General features: G+C 42.1%; 2 protein-coding genes across 6 annotated transcripts in view; one reads left to right on the top strand and one right to left on the bottom strand.

Annotated features, from left to right (window-relative positions):
* DDB1 (damage specific DNA binding protein 1) overlaps nt 1-13342 on the bottom strand; it is a 25476-nt gene extending 12134 nt beyond the window's left edge. The window contains exons 1-15 of the mRNA XM_083699051.1: nt 12949-13342; nt 12585-12733; nt 11282-11398; nt 9536-9757; nt 7683-7797; nt 5307-5404; nt 4281-4439; nt 3457-3540; nt 3135-3251; nt 2089-2191; nt 1464-1539; nt 1258-1366; nt 785-963; nt 540-703; nt 346-453 (exon numbers count right to left, since the gene is read on the bottom strand). Coding sequence (XP_083555177.1) covers nt 346-453; nt 540-703; nt 785-963; nt 1258-1366; nt 1464-1539; nt 2089-2191; nt 3135-3251; nt 3457-3540; nt 4281-4439; nt 5307-5404; nt 7683-7797; nt 9536-9757; nt 11282-11398; nt 12585-12733; nt 12949-13009 — 1861 coding nt within the window. The 5' untranslated portion in view covers nt 13010-13342. The remainder of the gene's footprint in view (nt 1-345; nt 454-539; nt 704-784; nt 964-1257; nt 1367-1463; nt 1540-2088; nt 2192-3134; nt 3252-3456; nt 3541-4280; nt 4440-5306; nt 5405-7682; nt 7798-9535; nt 9758-11281; nt 11399-12584; nt 12734-12948) is intronic.
* Nucleotides 12959-27167, top strand: TKFC (triokinase and FMN cyclase). Of its 5 annotated transcripts, XM_083699343.1 has the most exons (20): nt 12959-13057; nt 13595-13692; nt 14947-15077; nt 16016-16205; nt 16488-16598; nt 16678-16859; nt 17189-17267; nt 18046-18135; nt 18529-18563; nt 18635-18719; nt 19070-19159; nt 19903-20019; nt 20550-20672; nt 21471-21608; nt 22678-22784; nt 23914-24017; nt 24408-24441; nt 25342-25431; nt 25905-26051; nt 26947-27167. In XM_083699343.1, exons 5-20 carry the CDS (start codon nt 16505-16507, stop codon nt 26986-26988), a joined length of 1557 nt encoding a protein of 518 aa, XP_083555469.1. In that variant the 5' UTR covers nt 12959-13057; nt 13595-13692; nt 14947-15077; nt 16016-16205; nt 16488-16504; the 3' UTR covers nt 26989-27167. The 5 variants fall into 5 exon arrangements, with proteins under 5 accessions (XP_083555469.1, XP_083555467.1, XP_083555470.1 ...); XM_083699341.1 differs by lacking the exon at nt 14947-15077; XM_083699342.1 differs by lacking the exon at nt 12959-13057 and having other exon boundaries at nt 13466-13692.

Raw genomic sequence — 27167 nt, 5'->3', positions numbered from 1 at the left:
TGGGTAAGAGTCAGGGTGTTGTGTGTGTGTTAACCCGTTCCCTGCATGCTGCTTTCCTTGTTTAAACTCTTTCCCCCATTGGGGCCAACATACACATAGTGTATTAGTATTAGCATGCTCTATGGGGCAGGCACCATTTTGGGGATGATTTACTGTACATGATTGAAATTAAGAAAATGGTGTAAAGGGAAATGGTTGAACTGTTTGGCAGCAGCTGTCACTTTCAATAACAATGGCAACATACCTGATCACAAATCTCTGGATGTTGCATCCAAGTTGGCCCTCAAAATGAATGTTACAGAGAAAGAAAGTTTGAGGAGGAGGAGGAGGAGCCTAAAACCTCACCTGTCTCAATGTTCAGTCCAAAGTAGAAGAGAGCCCCATCTCCCAGGGCACAAAGCAGGTAGTGGCTATTCTCAAAAGTGGTCATCAGAATGGAACGTGGGATGATCTCTGCAGAAAGTGGAACAGAGTTCGTTCAGATCACCCTTAGCAGTATTTGCCTTTCCCAATATAGAAAACACACAAGCCGCTCATACCTCCTCCCAACATCTCCTTGTGTAAGAGGTCAAACGAGGGCAGCTTAAGAATACGGGCTGAGATGTCAGTCCAAAGGCCAATAGCACACAGAGGGGACATGCCACTGGTGTCTCCCAGGGGAGTGATGTCCAGGCAGGCCACTTCATGCTCCATCTCTGTGCAGCTGACAAGGAGGAAACATGTCAGTATTACAGTGAGTCTAAGAGAGTCAGCACAAAATGTCCCAGCTGCAGTTCACATGCACCTTATCTGCTTGAGTTCCTGGGGGTGGATCTCTAGATAGTACAACACTCTCCCCACAGCCACCACCACTTGACTGCTGTTACAGGAAGCCACGCTGATGTTCTTCCCATTTGGCTCTTTCCATTCACTTGCAAGGGCTTTGGGCTCCTGAGTGACAAGCCGTACCGAGGCAGATGTTATCTAAAGAAAGAAACAAAAATAGGTATCTCTTCCTGACTCAAAGGAAAGTTGTTTTTAGGCCTCTGTCTATGCATCACAGTCCTGATATTTCACTCCTGATAGGATGCATACTTTAAAAGCAGTGGTGGCTAACTTGTTGTGCCCTCCAGATATTGCCCTTCAGGTCCCTTCAGCCCAGCCAGCATGGCCAATGGATAGAGATAATGTGAACTGTAGTCCAGCAACAATCAGAGGGTGAGAAATTAGCCACTCCTACTTTAAAGGTTTTATCTTCAAGAAATGCTTGCTTCTTACCTGGATTAGCTGCTGATGGGCTACATTGCCACAGAAAAAGGTCTGCTGATCATCCACAAATCCTGTCAATTCGGTCTCCTCTACTTCCTCCCCATTCAGCATCAAAACCCTGCAAAACGTAGGAGGACCTGGTCAAAATTATCAGCAAAGACATACAAATTTTTAACTCCACTTTCAGCCCTACAAAACATCAGCATTTCTCCTACCTGGTTTGCCCCACAAAAGACAGCACTAAGGTATTATCAGTTTCACGGTGTGAGTCTGACCTCAGAGGCCACAATCCTGCAGTGCAGAGACATAAAAAGATATTTTATCAAGAGATCACAAAAGACCAAGGGATCTCGTAACTCAGAAGTGCCAAGCCGGCACATTCTCCTGCCTCACTTCTTCTAAAGCACCACACAGCGTTTATCCTGTGCCAACTATTCTCAGTTCTAGGCTAGAATAAATTATACAAACCATTATGTAATCTTCTCCCAGTCTAAGATTTTAGCCTCCACAGAATACAGAACAAAGGTAAAGAACGTGATACAAAAGATAAAGAGAGGCAACTCGAGAAAAGCATTGAAAAATTACAATTTTATCTACCCAAAACCTGCCAGCCTCCTCTGTAAGTCTTCACTAACCACTTGCCCACCATTTTCTAATCTTTTCTAGACACCCATGAGGGCTAGAATCATGGGTTTGCTTTTTTTTTAAAGCGTGAAAAGCTCATTCACAAAATTTCCTATGTGACAACATTGGCATATTGCTCAAAACACTTTGAGCAATATGCATTATCCTCACTTCAGAGAGTGCCACAAATTATTAATTTATATCATGTTGACACACCTTTAATCCCTGGGAGATCAATGCTGGCATGTTCATGAATCCCAATTCCATTCCGGATGATCCTCAGAGAGCCCTCCTTAAAAGCACCAGAGCAAGTAACCAGCTGGGGAAAGCAGAGAACAGCCATTAAAACACTCTGACATTAATAATGGCCATATTAAATGGGTAGCGGACATTGCATTTAATCCAATTCAGTTCCTGAAGATAAGGAAGCTTTTCCTACAATCTACCAGAGAGGCATTTAAGCAAATCTCTGAAGGGAGACAATATATTACAGCCTGCCACCATTCTGTAGGAAATAAAATAGATTTCCAGAATGGACCCACTACTTAGGGGGCTAAGTTAAAGTTCTCAGAAATTGTCTCTCTACTTTAGCACATTCATGGCTGAAGAGGAGCAACAATTTTCAATCTATCATCAGATTAACTAGACAGTGCCCTGGGTCACATTTGGAAACCTAAGTAACTGTCATGTGCACACAAGACACCTATTCACAGAAGTAAATCTGGCGATGGTCAGAAATTCCTCACCTACCACCACCATACAAAAAACATACCAAAACCCCTAGATCCTTTAAAACAAAAACAAAAAGTGACAAAAAAGGAGGCAACCCTTGCCTGCAAAGGGACCCCCCCCAAAAAAATTCTTTTTTAATTAAAAACTGGGAAGGGCATGGGGCCTCAGCAGGTGTATGAGCACACTGTGATGCCCATTGGATAGCATGTCATGGTCAAGTCCATTTTTATTGTATATAGCCGAAGGCCTTTACAGAGAATAAAAGGAAAAGGTTCCTCTAAAATCATGCAACGTAAGGATAGCATGTCAGACCCTTGTTCAAAGTTCTGTTTAGCCACTGGATGATCATGGGCTAGTCTCTGTTTGTCAGCCTAACCCACCCTACAGGGTTGTTCTGGGGATAAAATTAGGGAGGACCACATCATTACTCTGAATAATTTAAGAGGAAAGATAAGATTAAAATGCAGCACACAAAACACCGCTCCTAGTGAGGTCAGACATTTCAAAGGGAAGGAAGAACCAAAATTTACCTGCCCTTGGCCTTGCCTTTCAAGATCTACCACACACATGTCCACAATGGGGCCAAGATTGGTGAAGGTTTCCATGGCGACAACATATGATCCTTGCTCATTACTGTCTACGTTGAGCTAGGAATGAAAATAAGATTAAATTTCTCAAGAAAATAAAAATAGAACAGAGCCTGCCAAAAATACTACACGGAGCTCCAAGAGATGGTGGAAATAAATTCAGTGGTCACCCGCCCATAGCATTTAAATATACATCTGGTAGAATATAGCTGAGCAACTATTTGCGGGTGAAAAATTCACAGGTTCACTGAGGGCTACATTTTACCTTCACAAGTTGGGAGTCCCCAAGCCGAGAGCCAACAAACACAACGCCATTATCTAAATAAGTCAGGCATTCAGCAATGGATGTCTAGTTGAGAATAAAATAAAAGTAAGTCTTTTTAAAACATTTACTTATGCAGTTAATTATTATTTATTAAAAGTATTTTAAAATTACTGTTCTGCCTGCCCCAAGGGCCCCTCAATGTGGAATACAACATTAAAAATACTTTGTTAATCTGCTTATATTTTACAACAAATGAAAATAATTGCCAATCATCGGGTTCTAAAACATAAGCTAGTGTGGTGCTGCAGACAGAACCTGGAGGTCTTCTGGAGGAAACCAAGATTCAAATCCTCATGACTATACAACTCAGTGGACAGCCTTGGAAAAGCATGGACTCTTTTCTTGGCCTAATCTACCTCACTGGATTTTTGTGAGATGAACACACTACTCAGAGCTCATTTGAGGAAGGCTGGGATACAAATGTTATAATAAACTTAAAAAATAAAGAAATGAAAGCACAATTAGATCTGTGAGAAATCCTCTCAGAGACAGAGAGTCACAGCTGAGGGAAATCCTACATTTATTGATTCTCTAAGACAATTCTTTAGGTAACACCTGAACACAGCACTGCTTGGGTTTCTTAGGGCAAGCTGGGTGCAAATGCTTTATGAGACAGCACTGAAAGTTAAGTGTTTGGAGAAAGATTCAAGCTGTCAATCTTTGCTAGGGGTTCTTTCTCCACCTTCACTTTAACTGCCCAAATGGCTTTGCCAATTTGTTTCACACCAAATGCCCCAGAAATGGGAGGAAGGAATAAGAACTACCTCTCCAAGAAGCTCCACACGCAAGTCCTTGAGACTGATGCCACCATCCATCTGCTCCTCCTTCTCCAGTAGTAGCATGAAGAGGCGGCCTTCCATGTCCCCCAGAAGGTAACGAGACCCATTTGGATCCACACGGTTGTGACATACGATTGTACTTTGCTGTTTCACAAAAGAGGCATTATTTAGAACTCTGCAGAGAACCAAGATGGCATTTACACTGCACTGCTCTTTGAATACTTTGATTTCCCTCCTAAAAACGGCGTCTAAAGCAATTGGGAAGCTTTAAAGAAAGTGAAAAATCTAAAAGCATCACTTAACATAAAATATCCTGGTCTTATCCTTCTTGTGTTGCCACAGCTATTATTGGTAGAGAGTACTTTAGTTGTAGCAATCTTGACTAACAGGTCATTACATTTTACTGTTGCGTTTACCAAAGGTTGCTGTGTTGAGGCCAACAGAGATACCACCTGATGAGTCTCGCACATGCTGCCCCTTCAATGTTTTGTAAAGTTGCTTTAAAACTACACAATCTAGACTGTGCCAATTCACCTGTTTCCATTTCTGTGTGGAAAATTGTGCTTTGTGAAAGGGAAGGGAGATATTTCCCCTTTTCAAAAATGTTCACTGTCATTCATTCCCCTATCTCCTGCTTAGTTAGGAAATGCCTCTACTTTCCTTAATCAGGAATCACATACTGATTGTGACAACATCACATACTATCTAGCTATAGCCCATATCACAGAAGTCAAAGAGAACTGATTTGATTGACAGCAGTGCTTTATGGACTGATCAGAGGGCTCTCAGAGGGCAAGCAAAGCATTCAAGATAGGCAAATACTTGTACCTTTCTTCAGCATACCTCAGAAATCACGGGAAAGAAGGCTTTCAACACAGGTAGGTTCATAAAAATATCCCCCCATCCAATTTTGCGGTAACCAATATAGTAAACCATACCACATTCACACACATAGTGGATGGTACTTCCAGCTTTAAACAAATTATATTTCAAAGAGAAACATGTACTCACCTTGATGATGGGTGGGGCTATAGCCAAATATTTATCACCATTGTGGTAGGTGATGGATTCTTGTCCAATGATTATAGCCCCTCCAAAGGGCTCAGGCACTGTAAGGAATGTGTTTGGAACAGGCACGTGATTTTTTTTTTCTTTTTAAGCATCACAAACCGAAGAAAGGAATATTCAGCAAGAAAAGAGATTCTAGTAAGTAAGTAAATAAATAAAAGAACTCCCTTCCCCCTTTCTTCTTATTCTGTATGGGATCCTCCCATCTCTGCTTTTTGTGCACTTAATTATATTCTCACCTAACTGCAGTTTGATACACACAGAATCTCCTGTTGACCACAGAAAGACAGCCACCTTTTCAAGGGAACAAAGCAGTTTGTAAGTAGAGTGAACACATACACCAAGGACTAAGAGAGAAGTAACAAACCAAGAGAGGAATTTAAGGAAGTCAACATGCTAAACATATATCTGGTTGCATAATGTTAGTGATATCTATTAGCAGCAACAATTGCAGCTGTTATTTCACAATGAGTTTTTCATCTTGCAACTGAATTCACTTTTGGACAGCCTTATTACACCACATTAAATATAGGCTGGCAAGAAAATAAATTAAGTTTACATATTCTTTGCAGGCCGCTGACAAAGCTACCAGGTGAACCTATTTTTCCATGTATAACATGCCCCCATGTATAACACGCCCCCTATTTTTTGGGACTCCAAATGAAGAAATCCCACATATGCACTATCCATATATAAGACGACCCCCCCAATTTTAAACTTGAAAAAAATAGGGGGAAATATAGTCTTATACACAGAAAAATACAGTATATCCTGATCTATCCTTAAGATTCTTATCAACTTGCACATCCAGTTGGCTCTGTAGCTTTGTCTAGGAAGTTGGCTGATCAAACAAAGGGTTAAACTGGGGGTGGACATGCACAAGTCCCACCCACAATATCCTAGGGCATGTCTTTTTCTTCAGATCTTTGCACTCAGAGGGATGTTCCTAAGCATTGGTAAATCTGAAGAGCATCCTGGGGACACTGGATGCAGTTTGAGTCTTTATGTACTGTGGTAAACAACCAAACAGAGTTTCTAAGTCTCAAGCTTCTCTTTCTAACCCACTCTTCTGTTTCTCAGAAAGCCATAGAGAGATAGAATCATCAAGACATTCAAATCCTGAAACAAGCAAGCACCTGAAATATTCAGGAGCTATAGGGACTCCATGCTCCACCATGCTGTGTTAACACACCCATCAGAATGTGCCATTATGTTATGTCTATAAGGAAAACAAGCCATGTGTTACAATTTACAGGTTTGCCCTGTAAGTATACTGGGTAGTGCTGATGCAGCCCCACATGGCTCATTTTCTCTTCCCTCTTGTAGCCTCAAAAGCCTAGTTGCTTTTGGACTTCTTGTTAAATGAGAAGCAAATCTGAAAACCATTAAAAACATTTTTTAAAGCAGAGACAGAGAGGGAAGCAGGAGAGGGAGAGAGAAGAAGAAGAAGAAGAGTCTGGATTTGATATCCCGCTTTATCACTACCCGAAGGAGCCTCAAAGTGGCTAACATTCTCCTTTCCCTTCCTCCCCCACAACAAACACTCTGTGAGGTGAGTGGGGCTGAGAGACTTCAAAGAAGTGTGACTGGCCCAAGGTCACCCAGCAACTGCATGTGGAGGAGCGGAGACGCGAACCCGGTTCCCCAGAGAGAAAGAGGGAGAGAGAGAAGCAAAGCTATTACAGTGTCATGGAGCCAGATTTGGAAAGGAGAAGCAATGCAGTGACTAATGCTCCATATGTCATCATTTGCAAAGCTGTACAAGAGGGGAGAACACGATGCTCTTATAAGCCACTTCAATGAATTGAAGGTTTATTCGATTTCATTTGGGCTGAACTATAAAGATGCTACAGCATAATCAAGAAAATTGGAAGCTCTGGTGCACAGAGCTTCCCCATTATATTGTACCTGATGATTGCTATACAAGAAGCAACTGCTGTTTTTTTTTAACCTCTAGGCAGCTGAAATCGTTAAGTCTGAGCAGTGGCTAGAGATAATTTACCAGGGCTGAAACAAGATCCTACTAGGACAGAGGTATATGGCTAACTACTGCAAGAAGTAATGGGCACAAAAGGTAACAAATATGGAGAATTAGTGAGTAGGAAAGTAAGGCGTTCCACTGCAACATGAATCCCACCAGGAGAATGGGAAGAAGATGCTGCAAGATGACTGCAGGAGAAGATACAGGGAATATTCTTGAGAAGTATACACATTTGGCTTCTGAAATAAGAAAAAAATGCTGCTTTTTCTATACGCAGGAAGCCGCAATCTTATTTTTAAGCGTCTACAGACAAAGATATTTTATGTAGATGAACTGACCTGCAATCACCATGGAGGCTTCAGCCTCCACATTTTCCTGTTTCCAGGGTCCCTTGTTAAACTCCTTCTCACGTAAAGACACTTCATATGTCTTGACATGCCGGCCCTGGGGATCCTAGAGATGGAAACAACAGGTATTGTAATGAATGGCACAAATAAATCTGTTCCAGAGGGTTCCCCCAACCCTTAGGAGCAAATTTGAGGAGGACATAGTCTGGAGGTCCAAAACTGAGTTCTCAGTATTTCAACCAAAACCTTCCATTTCTATATAGGTATTGCTGAAAAGGATTAAGTGTATTTTCTATCACTGGTGTGATCTGCATTGTCCTAGTGGTGCAGCAATAAAACTGCTAGCACATTTGCAAAGCTAAACAGGGTCCAGTATGAGGGACTGTGTGTTGGGATCTCTGCATTGCAGTGGGTTGGACTAGATGATCCTTGGGGTCCCTTCCAACTCTATGATTTTATGTCTATGTTCTATAATAAGAACTCATTTTTTAAAAAAAAAGTGCAGTGGCTTGGATCTACACAACCAGTTCTACCTGTCCAAGGGATCTTTGAAATTGTGTTTACTGAAAAGCATCCATTTCACCCCACCCACTCCTGGGCTAACAGTTTTGAAAAATCCAGATTTGTGACAAGGAATATGGAACCTGGAGCTGGTCATTATTCTGAACTAAACAAGGATGTGACATTTTGCCTACCAAACAGTGGCATCTCAAGTGGAAGTAAAAATAAAATAACTCTGCTCCAACTTCACTGCAATGAATAAGCATTTTCAGTTGGCATGGTAGCAAACCAAGCTCTAATATTATGTGGCACATACACACTGAAGCCAAGGATGGGTACAGGGAAGGATTCTTACCTACACCAATAAGGCAAGAAAAATATGTGCTGATATTTTATTGGGCCAACATGAGGAGAGCAGGAGATGCAGCTTGCAAGGGTTTCCTCTCTCTCAGACACCATCTAAAAGTTTTATCAGGATTTTAAACTGTAACTCAGCATGGAAAGGGGAAGAAGAGGAGGAGCCAATCTTAAATTAAAACCTGTAAAGGCTCCCAATTTGTTCTGGGGGCTGGATCAGGGCTAGCTGGAAGCACCAGATAAGACAAATCAGATGAGGGGGACCATACACAGCCCTAAAAAAATTCCCATCCCACTTTTGTAAACAATTTTAAATCCCTTATACGAGAATGAAGAGCTAAAACACATGCCTCTCATTACTGTGAAAAACATTGGCTACGTTTGTTGGCAGACATGTTGCCTAACAACCATTACACAAGAATGCATGGTTCATTGGGAAATAGGGCAGCACCATCGTTATACTAAGCTGGAAATATTAATACTGTCAGATCTTGCTATTTTATGAATAACCCATGTGATGGGAGTTATGTCTCACAGATGGATCTCCCTACCCGCAGATGAATAGAAAGTGCCTGAACAACAATAAAGCAAGCCAACTTGATACAGGAAAAAGAAATATGATTAAAAGCTTTTAAAGCAGGATTGTCACATAAGCAGGCCATTCAGTTGATGATATCATACGATGTAATGCAGAAAACAGATGATATCATATGATGTAATGCAGAAAACAGAATACCGATATAAAAAGGGACAAGTTTTGCAGTCTACAAATAATAAAAACTGTGAAAGATCACAAACACACACAAAATGTTTTGCTTTTTACAAGTGTGCTTTGACAGATACAAAAACCTAGACATTAGCAATAGCCCTGAATCAAAAACCTAGACATTAGCAATAGCCCTGAATCAAAAAGTGTTCCGAGACTACTGGCCACCACTTGCTCTGCCAGCAATTTCCATTACAACACACAGACCCAATATTGGTACCTGGTAAACGAAACAGATGGTTGGAGGCTGGCACCCATACAGGAACTTGACATCAATGACCTGCAGCTCCTCCAATCGTATGTTAAATGCCTTTAATTCCTTATTTTCCCGTTCCAGAGGAATGACCTTGAAGAGGCCATCATAGAGTCGCAGTCCTATCATCCTGCACTCTGGGTCAATTATACCAATTATACCTGTCTCCGAGGGACGACCAATACGATCCTAGAAGAAAACAGGGAAAACCATTTCAGCAAGCTTCATGTCTGATATTGCAGTTTCAGTGAAATGTGCAGGATGGAGCCCTCTGAAATCTATCAAATTGGCTTTTGTACACTAGCTAGTGATTTCTTCTACTTCAAGTTTGAAAAAGTTTTTCCTACTGTTCAGCTGTACCCTGTTTCTACCAGCACTAATATTTTCTCTGTTGGTATTCCTATGCCTTATAATCAGTGTCAAACAAATATTGCCAGTTTAAATATGTGACAAATGAATGATGGGTTCTGCCTTTCATTGTTAAACTGGATGCTTTATATAGTAAGTTTGTGCATGCTCAGTCCATACTTTCCAATTCTGTATTGTGTTACCCCTGTATTAGCTGTATTTGAAAAAAGTACCAGTCTGCTCTTTGCCCTTTAACACAAGCAGAATCTTCTGCTGTATGACAGCTCCTCGTAAAGATTGTCCTCATGCTGTAAAGAAATACTGGGCTGTATTTCTGTGCTGTCTTTCCATTCACAGGTGGCTTGTTGATCCAGCAGAGGCATCTTTGACCCAGTAGGAGGCACTTTTCACTAAGCCCCCCTTTCTCATATCGATTTGAAATAGATTTGAGGAGGCCAATGAAGGCTTCCAGTGTTAGAAACTGAGCTATGAAAGCTAGAAGCTAAATGACACCTTAAACCTAGGTTATGGGTGCAGCAATGGAATGTCTAAGCGTGCTTTTTTATAACAAGAATAAAAAGCTGAAAATGAATGAACTGCAGCTAAAATCTTCTATTCATTTTTCACTTGGTCTAGTCCTTATCTGAAGACTGCAAAAAAACAAAGTTGTGGTGTGTGTCTAAGCTGCTCCAAATGCCTCCGTATCAGAGCATGACAAAAACAAGTCCCAGTACTCCCAGCAGTTGAAAAGGGGTTCAGACAGCCTCAGAAGCACAACACAAGTGTTGGCATGATCCCTGGCCCCCTTCTCCAGCTCCAATGAGTGGCCAACCAGATACCTTCAAAAAGTCCACAAGCACGGAATGAAGGCAACAGCCCTACCCCTATTTCCCCTCCTGCACGTACTCATCACTGTGCAAATATCAGCTTTCTGCAGGACAGAATTCAGTCATAGAGCGCAGGTTCATTATGACTGTTGGGATCAGACAGCAAAATGTATGTTTGATTTTGGACAGCATGAAAAGCTGGATGAGTAAAAAGAGTCAAATAAATATGAACATTATACAAGTGGTGCTGTAAACAAGCAGAGCTACAAGCACATGACAGTCATTAAAAGAAAATACACTGTAACAGTAAATCGGTAGAAGGAGACCAAGACTCAAACCCCAACGGAAAAGTGCTGAGGAGATGGCCAGTTCAGTTATCTACCCAGCAGATTGTTAGATGTAGCACAACAAGAATGATTACCTGAACGGCATCGTTCCTTAGGTTGAACATGGACTATTAGCTTTTTGGAATATAGGCTATAGTTACACAAAAATACACAACAATGTTAAGCAGTCCTAAGTCAATCTCCCCGCTTACCTGCACATTGCCATGGGCTCGGGTGATAATGTCAATGCTCTCCCCACTTTGTTTGTATTCAAGGATGCAGGCATTATATTTTGCTGTCAGAATAAAGAGCAAATCCTTGCTCTCCCCCTTGGGAGAAACAATACAATTAGAAAGTCTTGCCAAAAAGGATTCAACTGAAAAAGCCTCCTCAACCACACCTTGGACCAGAGAACATATTTAACCTTTCATTTATTTAGAAGATTTACACTCCACTTTTCCCACAGAAACACAAAGCAGTTTACAATTTATAATACAAATAAAAAACTTGTGATGTAAACTAATGCTTTGAAAACTCTTCATTGTGTGGTTTGTTTTCCATTTAGCATTTCTTCTTTCTATGATGGACAACAGCTGCACTGACTTTAGCCTGAGTACCTCCTGAAATTCAAAGTGTAGTTCTGTCAATTTTATTTGGATGCCAGGTAGATGCATGGTGCATTAGAAAGACCATTAAAAACTCAATCACCATTTCTGAAGGTTCCTAGAAAACTTCAGTTAATGGATGACATCCATCTTGCCCCAAATGCTCCACAATGTTCCACAAGGCATTGCTCTTTTAACAGGGAGTTACTGGGGCTAGCTGGAAGGCTAGGTAAAGTCAGGGTAGTTGCTGAAGCCTTTGACAGGCTGGCAGAGCCAGATCTATCTCCTCCCTCCAGAGATCAGTCCAAGGTGGAATCAGTTCCCAGGACTGATCTCCTCAGCAGCAACGAAAAGGAAGCCACTTTGGAAATAGCACTCTTCAAAGTCCAATCACAACTATATTAAACATGAATGGACCAAACATGAATGCACATCAGCTCATGGCAAAGTGGCATTGAGCACATCACCCTTACATACCAAATTCAGCCTAGTCACTAGTTGTGAGGACACAGTCATACCATAAAAGCAAACATGCTTTTCAAAGGCACCCTCAAAGCAGAACTGAAACAACTCTTCCCACGTATTATTGGAATATAAGAAAACATGCAGTTCAAACAGCTAGCAGGCAGGGGCCCCTCTATTTTGGCTGTTTTTAATTCTGAATTTTAAGTTGTTGTAGCTAGTAGTAACACTGCACAATGGGGAGATGCAGAGCCTATTAAAAGGTGCATACTAAGCACCAACTCTGAACAGCTGGTACAAGCCAGCCAAACAAACAGCTGCAAGGAGAAGGTCATGTGGACCCCGATGCCGGGATAGTATTTGGTTGCGGCCATCCAGCTCCAGGACACAAGCAAAAGACTCTGGGTGCAAAATTCGCCCGCAGCTCGTCCCTAAGAGCAAAGCTCACCTTGGGCCGGAAGAGCTCCATGACGGCAATCTTGCCATACATGCCCACCTCCTTGACGGGCCGCAGCCCTTCCGCAGTGACCACATAGATCTCCAGGCGGGTGTTCTTGGCGATGAGCAAGTTCAGGTCCTCCGCGGAGGTGAAGTGTCCTGGGCCCGAGACAAAACATTGCGAAGTTGCCGGGGCCGCAGGGGAAGCTGCTCCTCCCGCCGCCGCCGCCGATCCTCCCCCTCCACGCGGCCCTCCTCGCTTTGGGCTTCCCCTCCACGCACCGCGGGCCGTTAACCGCCCCCTAACCGACTTCTTCCGCCCGCGCCTCCCCTCCCCCCGCTTTTTTTCCACGGCACCCCCCTCCCGCCATTACCGGTGACGCAGCTGTTGACGGCCGTGGGCTTCTGTGCCGTCACCACGTAGTTGCACGACATGGCGGTATCGGGGAGCGGGGCTGCTGAAGACCCGCGGAAGGCGACGGGGTGAGGGCGAGGAGGAGGAGGACGGGGAGGGGAAGCGCTGGGCAGCACAGTCTCCAAAGGCCACCAACCACCTCCGGCACCAGAGAGAAAGCGCCAGAGCGCCCGCGCGCCGCGCCGGGCACCACGGGAAATTTGACGAGAGGGGCTGCTGAGGCGCGCACGGCAGTGGCAGCGCCCTCTTCCGGTCAGAGGAGAGTAAACCTTACCACTCTCCTCCGAGAAAAAGAAAAGGGGGCGGGGAGACTTCCCCCACCCCCTCCCGTCTGACTCCGTGCGGAGCGTGACTGGCCCTGCGCGCTACCGCCAACTGCCGGAGCTCGCGCTGCCGTCGGCCAATCGGCTTCTTCCCCGCCGCCCCTTGTCAGGCAGGGCGCGCGTGGCTGATGCTGTGAGCCAGGCGGAGTTTGGATTGCAGGGCGAAGTCTCTCTCGCCTTCGAAAAGGGAGGCGCGTAAAGGCAGTAGTGACAGGCCACGCGGGAGCCAGAAGTGACTTCGCCTCTCGCCCCTGAGCAGCGCCGTCTCTCTCTCTCCCTCAGGAGCAGGAGCTGTCCCTCCTCGCCTCGGCCACAGGCTCTCGGAGCATCCTGCTGAGCTTGGTAGCCCGGAGTCGCAGCTCCAGAGGGGCAGCATGCAGGTGAGAACCAGAAACGTCTGGTCGTGAGGCTGAGGGAAGGGATGTTATTGCGTTTCTGTCCCACTCCTCTTAAAACCCCTGTGAGGTAGGCTGAGTTTGGGACTTGGGCTAGAAAACTGCTTCAGATCCAGCACTGCTGCCCTTGCACTGTTTCTGCCTCAGTCAGAGCAGAGAATTGGTTTTGGTCAGCTGCGTTTGTGCGATCACTGGAAAGCAAGGGAAAGAGTCCCTTCCATTAAGTCTCTGAAGCCCTGCGGACTGAGGTAAAGCATCCGAAACAGGGCAACTTGTGACTTGGGAATCAAACGTCAGTCTCTTTGTATCGGTCCCTTGCAATGTTTGTATTCTGCATTTGTGTTCACTCAGCAATATTCAGGACAGCTTAGGGTACAAAGAAATAATAAAGCAAGTATATATAGTGTTAGAAGCCCAGTCAAAATAACTGTGAAGCCAATGGAGCTAACAAAAGAGGTGTCAGAATGCTTGGGGTGGGGACCTGAAGGTTTGCAGAATTAGAAAATATATTGGGGTGATGGGAAACTAAACAACTCAATGAGGACGGAAGGACTGAGCATGTGATTAGTGGCCACAGAATCCCACTGATGGGGGGAGACAGAAAAACAGGGAGATTGAATATCCTGAAAGAAGGCATAGTTGGCTGAAACTCTGAAAAGGGATATTCTACACTGCAACATTTTGTGGCAGCTCCCACTTGTATAGCCCTGAAGGGCACACTGGCTAATAATTATCAATTAATAATGCAGTCAGATGACTCAGCAGATAATTTAATGCACTGAAGCAGAAAATCAGGACCAGAGTCCAAACTTGGCTACTACCCATGCAAATGTTTGCTTAAAGTTTAACAACAGGAGTTTGACCTGGTGCCTAAATGTGAGCATGGAGGGAGTCAGACACATCTTGCTGGGCAGCAAATTGTCAATTCCTCATTTTCTTTTGGTGGGTTATGTCTCAGCTGTGACCATTTGAACCTTTTTGCATTACCTGGATGTGACTTTGGGGCCCATAGTATATATGATTTCAAAAGATTAAGTCTAAGACCCAGGAGTTACAGGGAAATAACTACTTCTACAGGGTCTGTTACATAAAAATGCTGTGGAGACTTCATAAAGAAACCCTTTCACCTTCCTTCTGGCCTTAGAAGTGGCTACCAGATATTGCGCTAGAATGAGCCACATGCACAAATTTGAAGCAACACTTGGAAAGCTGCACACGTGGTTTTGTTCTTCTTTCTAGCCCCAAGCTAAAAGAAAAACCAAAAAAGCAAGTTCAGCATCTATAACATTCTGAAGACTGGACGTGGATATTTCTCAACCATTAAGAGTTGGCAACTCTTTAGGACTAGGAGGGAATATGAGAAGTGTCAGGTGCTGTTGTCACAGACTAATACTGTTGCAGTTGCATGACCAGCTCTTGATGACCTGGAATTAGTTATTTGTTGCTACAGGTGACCAAATAACTACTAAATTACAGTACTGTTGAATGACTAACATACTGTTACCTACTTCACCTTCATGTTCTAAAGATCTCCGAAGCACAGTAACTGGTGTGTCTGCCTCTGTTCTGTGGAACAGAATTCCTGTCAGGCTATGACAGACACCTGCTATCTGCATGTTTGGCTGTCTAATTAGTATTGTTTTTAAATTTATCTGTTATATTCTGTGTTTTTAGCTGTTTTTGTTGCATTTGTACACCTGGTGACGTTTGTGGAAGTCAATGTAATAATAATAATGCTTTAGGATGAAGCAGGCTGGAAGTCTCAAAAAGTTAAATGGAAAATATATTGGGTACAACTTTAGACAAAGAGTGAACGTGTCAAAATTATGCTTTCATTTTTACATGAAACTCAGTTTTGATTCACAGCTGCTGCTCTTTCTGCTAATGTGGAGGAACAGTTTTTTCGTGGATGACTAACAAATTCTACCAATGTAATGGTTGTCTGTGGCATGACAGAAAGCATGGAAGCTGAATGACCCAATCTTCATATTTTTTGAAAGCAATATCAGGTGGTATTGCAAATACTAATCAATGGGTGTGCTAGTTACTTTTGTGTTCTGCCTTTTCACTCTGCTATTCAGAGGTGTTTGACATGGTAAATGTATGAGCTCAAGCATTATACACAGCTTGCATGGGTCTCTTGCAAGAATTCTTTTTTCAGATATTACAACAAAATCATGAATCACTGGTACAATTGCTTATACGCACTTGTAGTGTCCGAAGCTGGTTGGACAGTCATGAACTAGAAACTACTTCCATGTGGAAGGGTGTGTGTATGAGAAACTTTTGTGATGTTTTCCTATTCTAGGGTTCAAAGAAGCTAGTGAACACAATTCTGGGTTGTGCAGACGATGCATTGGCTGGAACAGTGGCTTGTAATCCTCATCTCCAGATCCTGCATGGACACAGAGTGGCATTACGTGCTGACTTGGAGAATCTGCGGGGCAAAGTGGCACTTATTTCTGGAGGTGGTTCAGGACATGAGCCTGCACATGCAGGTTAGTGGGATCAAAGTTATGGGAGCTTTGAGTCTGGGGGAGAGAGTTTCAATCTGGTTTCCCTCACTTCACTTAACACTGGCATTTCATGAATACAAAGAGAAGAGGACATCCTGTGATCCCATATTTCTGGACATCATGAACTGAAAACTTGTGCCACAGTTCTCCTGGCAGCTGTAGGATTCAGTTATTGGAGTTAAGATAAACAGCCACAGAACTAGAGTGTGAGCAAGATGCTCCCAAAGCAGATGCAATACTGCTATGCCTGTCTTCTTTCCTCAGGGTACATCGGGAAGGGAATGCTCACTGGAGTGGTAGCTGGTCCAGTATTCACTTCACCTGCAGTGGGTAGCATTTTAGCAGCAATTCGGGCTGTGAGGCAAGCTGGTGCAGGTATGGCATCATTTTTGGTAGATGAACATCTCTCTTGAGGGAGGAATATCACAGAATTCAAACCGTCTCTCTTCTGTAGTTGGGACGCTGCTAATAGTGAAGAACTATACTGGGGACCGTCTGAACTTTGGGCTGGCATTGGAACAAGCACGGGCAGAAGGGGCTTCTGTGGAGATGGTGGTTATTGGTGACGACTGTGCCTTTACCAAACAGAAGAAGGCTGGCAGGAGAGGACTATGTGGCACAGTGTTAATACACAAGGTAGGAATCATCCATTCCCAAATTCAGAACCAACATTGTCATTGACTCAGGACCCCACTGTACAGTAGTATTACCAAAGTGCAAATAATGCTTTGAGGCCTAAGAATGTTGTAGAGTGTGAGGTGCCCATAGGCATTCCTCCCTGCATATTGTGCCTGAACTCCTAGCCACATAAAAGCATGATTCTTCACACAGCCATTCTTCTCCTTAATCCTGACACACCTGGCTTTGTCCCTGTAGTATGAAGTGAAGGAATGTATGCTAATCTGCTGTGATCCTTTTGTTGAGAAATCAAAGCAACATTTTTCCTTACAGTTGTTTATGTTTAGGTAGCTGGGGCTCTGTCTGAGGCAGGTTGTGGTCTGAGTGCAATTGCTCGCAAGGTTACTGCTGTTGCACACTCAATGGGTAAGTGTTTAAGTAGCTCTCTTTGGGGGATAATCATCTGGCCAAAGGCTACATTATTATTGGCAAATCAAGCAGTCTAGCAAGGTCATGCTGGCTAAATTTATTATGCTGTCTTTTATAGGGTTTATGGTTTTGACATGCAGTGAATGTATTGAAGATTTAAAATTAATGATCCCTGAAAGAAAGAGAGCCCCAATTGTGTGGCTGAACCTTTGTGGTTAGTGTATAAGATTTGGACTCTGCATTCACCATCGCCTAGTTTAACCTCCCACACAGGATTGTTGTGAGGATTATATGGGGAGAACCATATACACCACCTTCAGGTCACTGGAGGAAAAGGTGAGGTATAAGAACTTGAGAAGAGCACTGATGGGTCAGATCAAAGATCTATCTGTCCAGCTATGTGGTCCCTAAGTTCCCAACCAGATGCCTTTGGGAATTCCATAAGCAGAACAGAAGTGCAATAAGACACTACCACTCATGATCTCTAATAACTGGTATTCAGAAACATGCTGCCTCTGATAATGCAGGTAAAATAGCTATCATGATTAGCAGCCATTGATAGCTTGATATAAGTTTAATTAATATGAACAAATAACGTTTCTGTAATTAGCAGGTGATCCTCAAGACTGCACCTTTTAATCCAAAACTACATTGCAATATTGTAGTATCATTTAGAGTTGTAACCCAGGGCATAAGCAGAACATACACTTTTGTCTATTTTCTTATACTGATGCTGAAACATCTGTATGGAAGGTGGCATTTTATTTTTGCACAGGCACCCTTGGAGTTAGTCTAACCCCCTGCAGTGTTCCTGGATCTAGACCTACCTTCCAGCTTGCTGATGATGAACTTGAGCTAGGCTTAGGTGAGGAATGCGTTTCCATCTACTTCTTTAGAATGTCCTCATGAGCATTGTCTCTTTGGGACTGCATGCCATTTGTTTTGGGACTCTGTCCATGCTCTGAGTTATTAGTTGTGACCAGTTCCATTCCATCATTGCAGGCATAGGAGTCAGTCTGAGGCGCTATCACCTATGATTCATGGGTATCCATTATCAGTCAGACACTAACAGGGCACAGATATGTTCTTTTACTATTTTTCTTTTGTGTGTAGTTTGAGTTCACTGGCTCTATATCACTGACTAGCATGATTAGGATTTCATCAATTAGTGCCCTTAAACTCAGTCATCTTCTATTTAGAAAGAAGATAGTCATGGCATGTGCCATAACTGATATCTGATATCTTGCTCTCTCTCTAGGAATCCATGGTGAAGCAGGTGTGCGCAGGATGAAGGTAAGTAGCCTGTCACCTTTTTGCTAATGAAGAAGTACAACCCTGCCCCCTTACACATGTCCTCTTCACAGATAACATCAGCAGATCAGGTTGTCAAAATAATGCTGGATCACATGACCAGTCACTCCAACGCTTCACGTGTGCGACTCAAGTCTGGTGAGTACAATTTTGAGGCTGGCCTATATATTATTCCTTCTACTCAGAGGAATCTGGGAATATTTTTTTCTGTGGCTATTTTTCTATATCTGAGCTGTAATATATATATACAGTGCAATATATACAAAAATGCTTGTAAAATCACCTCATGTAGTGAGTTTCTATTACAATATCAGCAATTGCTGGAATGGAGATTTACTGTGTGATTGGGCAGTCATTGATCAGTAGATCCAGATGTTAACTCAGATGTGGAGAAATAGCCATGCAGAAGCTTTTTACATCACCTTTTGCATATTAAGTATAGTGTGCAGATTAGTCTTCAATCTTACTCACTTTGTTTTGGCTTTCAGGTGCTTCTGTAGTCTTGATGGTGAACAATTTGGGTGGGTTATCCTACCTTGAATTAAGTGTAGTGGCTGGGTCTGCTGTGCGTTGTCTTGGTAAGTTTCCCTTGTTAGAATATTGGTTAAGTGAGATTGTCTAATTCTGCATTGTGTAAAATTAAAAACTATGCAAAATTACATAAATGAGGCCTGTAAAATACCAGATTCCATAGATACCTGTAAGGTGAGAACAGAATTTGGAGCATGCTTAATTGTGCAAAACTAGCATTTAATGTTTAGAGTGATGCCTAGAAGTTTAGAATACTTACGATGCAGATTATATGTAGTTGTTTGATAAAGCTCATCACATTTTACTTATTAGATCAACTTTAGAAAAACTCATCTTTTCCAACACCCAAGGCGGGATGATTCAGCAGTAGAGCACATGCTGTCCAGACTAGTATGCCACAAGCTAAGAGTAGGTGCAGTGTGTAAAAAAGATGAAAAAGAAAACACAGAGCAAATGGCTTGAAATGTATATAATGAAATAAATCACACACTAAAAAAATGGCACCAATCAGCTACTGGGGACAGTAGCTTCACAGTTCCAGATATGACAGCAGAACGTTGAAGCTTAATTTGGTGTATCTCCACCAAACATTATATCACTGTGGGACATCAGTATGTCATGTTCTGCAAGACTGGGATACGTTGGGAAGAACCTTTATGATATCAGAGGATCACACAGATGTTCAGGAAAAAAATGCACAATACCTTTCATAAATCCATCTGGCTCCACTCTGGCAGAGATGTAATGTTCCTAATCATGCTTCTTAGTTTCTCTTGCTTCATCACTACAGAGAGCAGGGGCATCCATATTGCCCGAGTTTTTGTTGGCTCCTTTATGACTGCACTGGAAATGGCAGGTGTCTCCCTTACTCTTTTGCTTGTAGACGATGAGCTGTTGACTCTCATTGGTGAGTTCTTGAGATACCAGTTTTCTTCTCAAATTTCCAACTTGAAAATAAGTTGTGACTTAATTGATCAGGGTGTGTGGGATGTGTGTGTATGTGGTTTATATATTGAAAATATGTATTACATGTTGGAGGCTCATTTTCTTCCTAGTAATGAGTACATTCTCTTTCCAATACAGATAAAATAGATAATACAAATTACATTATTTCCCTTGATCCAAATGGCAGCATTTCCTGACAGTTTGACCAAATGTCTCCAGCTTGCTACAAGCCCAGTGATGACACACAATAACTCCAAAATAAATAAATTTGAACTTCTCATTAATAATATAAGTCCTGTCTTGTCAGACTGCCCAATTTTGTTATGTTGAGCTTGGTTATTTGGGGTTCATAACCAGACTCTTGTGGCTTCTGCTAAGAAAAATGCTGATGATTTTCAAGAGTCCATGTGTTGATGACTTCATGGATATGAACCAATGGTGTTGTGAAACTATAAGCAATTGTATATCACACTCTTGTATTCCAAATTTTAGATTCCGACACTACAGCTGTTGCGTGGTCACAACCTGCCAAGGTGCATGTGTCAGGCCAGAAAAGAGTGAGAGAGTCAGTAGCACCCAAGGAAGAGGAGGAAGATGAGTCTTTTCCATTTAAAGGTACAGGCTGAAGCATCATCTCTCTCGCCCTGATTAATTTCTTGCCAGATTCATCCTGTCTGCTGAGACTGTGGTTCTGCCTTTGTGATGGCAGAATGCCCTTCTCTCAAGAAGCACAGAGAGTGAAAGTAATCTGGAGACACAAGCAGCACCAACAGGAGCCATTGTGTCCTGTTTGAAGGACTGGATGAGCAAATGGTCAGGACAGTAAATGCCTTTTTGCCAGAAATGTTGGCTTCTGTTTTGCTTCACTCTTGTTCTCTCATTATCTGTATGACATAGAAAACAAAAATCCTTTTATACCCCAGTTTCTCCATCTGTAAGTTAAATACATTCCTAGGTAGTAGTATTTGTAGCGTTTCTTTCTGCATATGCGAGCAATTGGATGTGTTTATCTGTGAGCTGGCCTTTCTGTTTCTGCACCAGTTAATCCATGTATATTCACAATGACGTCAGCACAAAGTGACTTATACACATGACCGGGCCATCATAGATCAAATATCACATGCAGAATGTTTCATATTACTTTATTCATTTCAAATACAGAACTTTTCAGCTGAATCATTACAGATTTTCAGCTGTTTCATCAGGTGCTGAGTAAACAAGTGATGAAAAATCCAGCATGAACTGAAATAGCCTGCTAATAAAGTGATATGTTTGGATAGAGTTTACCCTTACACTCACACATTATATGAAAGGGAAATGCATAGCAACATCAGTACTTGCTCTGTAAGACAAAATGTGAAACTGGGAGCCTTACCACTATTGAAATGAAATAGCTATTCCCATTTCATTTAGCACCAGCCACCCCCTACATGAGAGCAGTTCTAGAGAAGGTGTGCAACACACTGCTGAACCTACAAGAGGAGCTCAATGATCTAGATCGCGCTGCAGGTGATGGAGACTGTGGCAGCACACATGCACGAGCTGCCAGAGGTTAGTGCTCTTCCAACAAACTCCCTTGCTATTTTTGGAGCACATAACCTCAGCTTGTAGACTTGGGGTTGTAAGTTAAATGAATAAAGACATTGGTGTACTACTTTTCTGAAGAACAGAGAGAATATGAGCTGGATGGATTATATATGTCGTTTGATATGTTGATAAAAAGTGTGTTGGAATCCCCAGGGTTCCATCTTATCCCCTATGCTATTTAACATCTATATGAAGCCTCTGGGCCGTATTTCTGATTGTAGGTTATTTTAAATGTTTTTAATGTTGCACTTTAAATTGTTGTAAATCATCCCAGGGTGCTGAAGGGTGGGCAATAAATTAAAATAATAATAATATTGTTAAGCTAAAATAGAGCAAAGAATATGCTAAAAGGTGCTAAATTTGTTCCAATTCAGGAGGTAACAGAAGACTTGGTGGCCTACGTAAAATGCCTTTCTGAATCTTCCTGTTTCTAAAGGACTCTTCTGAGATGCCATAGATTCAATATGATAAAAAAGGTGTTGGTGTAGGAAAACTATGTACTCTGACTGAAAAAAGGTTGTTGAGATCTTTCCCCTTGATGCTTCAAATTACCCTACTAACTGAAACATCTGCAGAATTGCTTTATAGGCTTAGGCTTAGCTCTTTTTGGGACCTATGTTGTTGAAAAATGCAATTGATTGCAAAATTAGTGAGGGCCCCTCCAGACATCCTTTTTATTGTATATTCATGATTATTTGTGTTCTTGGTCCTAATAGAGTTGTCCCAAGCTTTGGGATGGTCATACTGCTTCAGTTCCAATCAGTGCATATCCTGTGCTGAAAACCTGTAGCTCTTTTAAACAAATGTTTACAATGTTCATTTTTGTTTTTCTTTGTTGCATGATAGCCTCTCCAGACATCAGTAATGTGGTAGCATTGGAGAAGCATCACAGCAGAATAAATCCGCCATTTATGCACTATTACCGTGTTTAAAAACATTTTGCAGAATACACCTGCAATGAGCACCAGTCTGGAGGGGGCCCTTAGCCAGATGGGAGATTGTCAATTTTAACCAGTGAGTGTTGTTTCCTCAGCAATCCAGGAATGGGTGGAGTCAAAACCTCTACCACTGTACCCCTCTCAGCTGCTCTCTGCCCTAGCAAAGTTACTGCTGGAGAAGATGGGGGGTTCTTCGGGGGCGGTGAGTGTTAAGAGAATTTGGATAACCTGTTTAAGGTTGCTCCTTGCTATTATGTAAGGGTGATTGGTACTACTAGAATTTGTGTGTGGAGTGGGAGAAGGAGCAACAATTAGGAAAAAGTAGCAAATAAGCATTTTTACTGCTGACACATATTCTCTAAAATGTGGCTCATGTTAGGATACGGGGTGGGAGATGATCAGAATATTTTAAACACTTTCACATGGAGAAACTGGGAGCTTCCTAGTTGTGAGACTTAAACTAGCCCTACAACAAGCAACTCTTTAGAGTGCAATACTGTTTCCCTTTCTCATCAATAAATGCTCTTTTGGTGAGAAATTAAGTTTTTAAATTATAATATCTAACTTACAGAACCAGCAAATTCTCATAACATAAAAATTAAATATTTTACTAAATTGGAGCAAACTTGTATGCATGTAGTAGTTCCAAAATACACTGAAACTATTTCCACTGAGAAATTTAAATGTAGTCTATTCATGCAACAGTCAGTTGTAGTAGAATAGACTGTGCTGCTTCGGAGGTGGGGCACATTTTGGAAAGAAGTTCTAGCAAAAAAGGAGTCCGGTTAGGCTAATTTCTACTTACAAAATGTTTTTAGTATAGAGGATCATGCACAAATGTGATCTCTTGCCTACAGTCAGAAGTGCTACAATCCATTTTACTACCTCAGGACTCTAGTCCATCTCATTCTGTTGTGTTTAGAGGTCAAAAGCTATCACAAAGGGAATTCATGAAGCAACGGTGTTGGACAATGGAGACACAGGTTTATATCCCCTTTTGTCTGATACTCGGTGGGTGCCTTTGTGGTAGGTTAGTCTCACAACATGGCAGATATGAAATTAGAAAAGATGTGCCATAGACCTTGGAACTAGGGTGGGCTGTAATAATGGAAACTTTATTAAAAGGTTCTTTGTTAAGACACTTTTTGCTAAAAAGAAGTTTCATTCATCTTATTTTATTAGATTTTATTGCGTTTTAAACTATTTTCTGCCTCAAGCTGTAGGAGTAGATAAAGTGGAAATTGTAATATGCTAAAGAGAAATACTGCATTTGATTATTGTATTATTCCCCTAGACTTTATCAGAGATGAAACCACTTTGTTTTCTTACAGCTCTATGGACTGTTTCTAACAGCAGCTGCTCAGCCCCTACGGACTGATGATGAATTGGCAACTTGGTCAGCGGCTGTGGATGCTGGTATTGATGCCATGATGCGGTGAGTGTGACCCTTACATGACTATAGCAGAGTAATTATACATGTGTACCCTTGCTACTTCCATCCTTGCTATATGAGTGAGACTGTCTCTACAGTGGGAGGGATGCACATGTGGAATCTACACTACTAGAGCCAGTATGGTGTAGTGGTTAAGAGCGGTAGTCTCGTAATCTGGGGAACCGGGTTCGTGTCTCCGCTCCTCCACATGCAGCTGCTGGGTGACCCTGGGCCAGTCACACTTCTTTGAAGTCTCTCAGCCCCACTCACCTCACAGAGTGTTTGTTGTGGGGGAGGAAGGGAAAGGAGAATGTTAGCCGCTTTGAGACTCCTTAAAGGGAGTGAAAGGCGGGATATCAAATCCAAACTCTACTAACTGTATTCATCTGACAGGTATGGAGGAGCTGCACCTGGAGACAGAACTATGGTGAGTAATATGCCCTAGCACTGTCCTTCATTAAGGCCCCTTCCATTCCAGCTATTTGCTGCATATCTGCAGTGTCCCAGGAACTAATTTTAGGGGATATCTGCACAATGCCATGCTTGAGTTGTTGCCTTGTTAATTCAGATTTACTGTTAATACCAGCATAGATGCAAAAATTCCAAAGGTATGACTTTGAATTTTTGGAGACAGTTTGTTTCTGGGGTGTTATAACACTTCTGAGGGTTGCTCCACTGCCATGCTGCCTCACTTGTGATTTGGCATAGAAGGACACACCTGAGTCATTGTATTTTAAGGGACAGCCATGGAAGGTTGTTACTTTTGCTTTGATGTGAAGTATGGAGAAAGGGAGGGTCTGTGCTCGAAGAAAATAGATACTCTCAGACATGGTGCAGATGGGATACCATGAATGCAAAAAACACAAAATTCAGGAAGGTATGAGCAGTGTCATGCTATCCCATATTGTGATAAGAGCAGAATGAGAAGGGAAAGAAATCAGGAGAAGCACCTGAAATTTCTTCTTCTGCCATGGAGCTAGCTCAAGGCAAAAGTGACACCACTTATTTTTTGGCTTTGCTTAGCAGTCATGAGTTACAGTCTTAATTATGGTTACTTTAGAATGCTTCACACATCTGCACATGCCAGACACTTGACACTAGCAAATTAGTGTAGTGTTAGTTAGCACAATTTATCTAAACAGTAGTTACCAACATTAACTTGCCTTGTCCAGAATGTATGGAATATTTCCCATAACATTCAGTTTCAGCAAACATTTCCAGGTGTTCAAGGTTCAGATAGGAGACTATCCCTGTCAAGATAATGGCTGTCCATAACTAGCCCTGATAGAGCTATTGTCCTCTTAATTATTCTTTGTCTCTTTGCTAGCTGGATTCACTCTGTGCTGCTGCTGAGCAGCTCAGAGCTCTGAAGAACCCACAGACTAATCCACTGAAGGTTCTGACCAAAGCTGTAGAAGTAAGTATGTTAATGTACCTACAACCCAAAGTGTAAAAAAACAATAACACCCTTTTGTATCATTTAGGAAGATGAGAGCAGGGAACTATAAGCAAGTTTTCTCAGGTTATAGATATGTAGTATATGTCCCATATCTGTAGTTCTGTGTATTCTCATATTGTCTAATCAGCATAAGTCTTATTATCAGGCACACAGTATCAATTTCACTAATAGTCCATCTGCAATCTGAAAAATTACCAAACACTTAAAATCATTAGGCAAAATCCTAAAGTGGTTTGTTTGCAGCATTAGGACTAAAAGGCATCACATCACAACAGAAATGGGGAGGACTAGTGTCCAGATGAGGGCTTATGGTTTCAAATTTAGAAGCATATGAAAGCTTTTGGTGGTATCTATCTACTCTTAATTCCTTGCAAATGGTGAGTACATAGGTATCTGTTTCTCCTCTTATAATGTATTGCTTTTTTCTGCAGGAGGCAGAGGCGGCTGCTGAGTCTACAAAACATATGGAAGCAGCTGCAGGCAGGGCCAGTTACATTGGCTCATCCCGCCTAAATCGACCAGACCCTGGGGCTGTAGCAGCTGCAGCTATTCTTCGTGCAGTGATGGAAGGATTGCAGGTTAAAACAATTTAATTTAGTGGTGATTAATTTATTGTATATATTTATAAAAGTATATACCACTAAATCCCAAAACATATCAAAGCAATTTACAACATTTAAAAGATAAAAACTACATTTAAAAAGCAAATATAAAAACTAATTTAAAAGAAAAAGAAGTTAAAAACAAGCATAAATAAACCATGGTGGAGGATGAACTCTTAATTGTCTGCATAAGCCTGGTGAAATAAAAAGGTTTTCAGCAGGCATTTAGAAGATGGCACAGAAGGTGCCTGCTGAAACTCCCTTGGCAGAGTATTCCAAAGGACTGGGCCAATGACACTAAAGGTTTGGTTTCTCATTGTTGTCAAATGAGCCTCACCAACTCAGGGAACAACACTCCTGCTGCGTCTCAGAGCAATTGAAAACGTTCAGAGCTAATAGCAATGAAAAGGTTAAGGTGATCCTGAGGTACCCTGGACCTAAGTTGTAGTGAAGCAGGCTGGGAGATTATTCTGCTGCCTCTATTGTATCCTCGAAGAGCCATGCAGCAGAATTGTTTTGAATGTTCCAGAGTATGGTTGTACCAGAAGTTGGCAGCATGCTGTGAGCCATTTGCACAATGCTTTGGGGATAAAATCACGCAGCTCTGTAGTGCCTTGGATGTCACTGTTACTGCAACTCTAGTTGAGGTGCCCATTGCAGTACTCTGTGGGGTCAATTTCAATTTATATGGCCTGATGATGTGGACAGAACTCTTACAATGATGTGACCAGCTTCTTGCTCTTGACTGCCCATCCTGACTGGCAAAAGCTGGTTGGGAGGGGTCCTGGGTGCAGTGATACCTCCTTCCTTTGATTCAGCTCATAATTCAAGACTTGCTAAAATGTTGTATCACCATTCCTCTCCTGTGCAGGGCTCTCCATTGAATCGAAGTAGCTTCAGAATGGCAACATGATGTTCTTATAGTACCTTGCTTCTAATACTTCAGGCTCAAGAGCATCCTTGCAGTGAATAGTATCTGGTGTTTCTGTAACCCCATGCATAAGTACAGGTTTATGCTTTATATTCGTAGTTTTGAGATCATTACTTTGTACTTTATGAAATTTGGCTGTAATAAAGAGTCCTATCTTTGGA

This window comes from Podarcis gaigeae, assembly GCF_964106915.1.
Source record: "Podarcis gaigeae genome assembly, chromosome: 1".
NCBI classification, from domain to species: Eukaryota; Metazoa; Chordata; class Lepidosauria; order Squamata; family Lacertidae; genus Podarcis; species Podarcis gaigeae.
Note: the sequence above shows the minus strand (reverse complement) of the source record. Positions and strands in the feature narration are given on the sequence as shown.

What these genes read in the sequence shown, in the direction of transcription:
- TKFC (XM_083699341.1), top strand. An exon ending in TGTGAGGCAAGCTGGTGCAG is followed by an intron (nt 16,599 to 16,677) that starts GTATGGCATCAT and finishes TCTCTTCTGTAG; the next exon opens with TTGGGACGCTGCTAATAGTG. An exon ending in CAGTGATGGAAGGATTGCAG is followed by an intron (nt 26,052 to 26,946) that starts GTTAAAACAATT and finishes TCTCCTGTGCAG; the next exon opens with GGCTCTCCATTGAATCGAAG.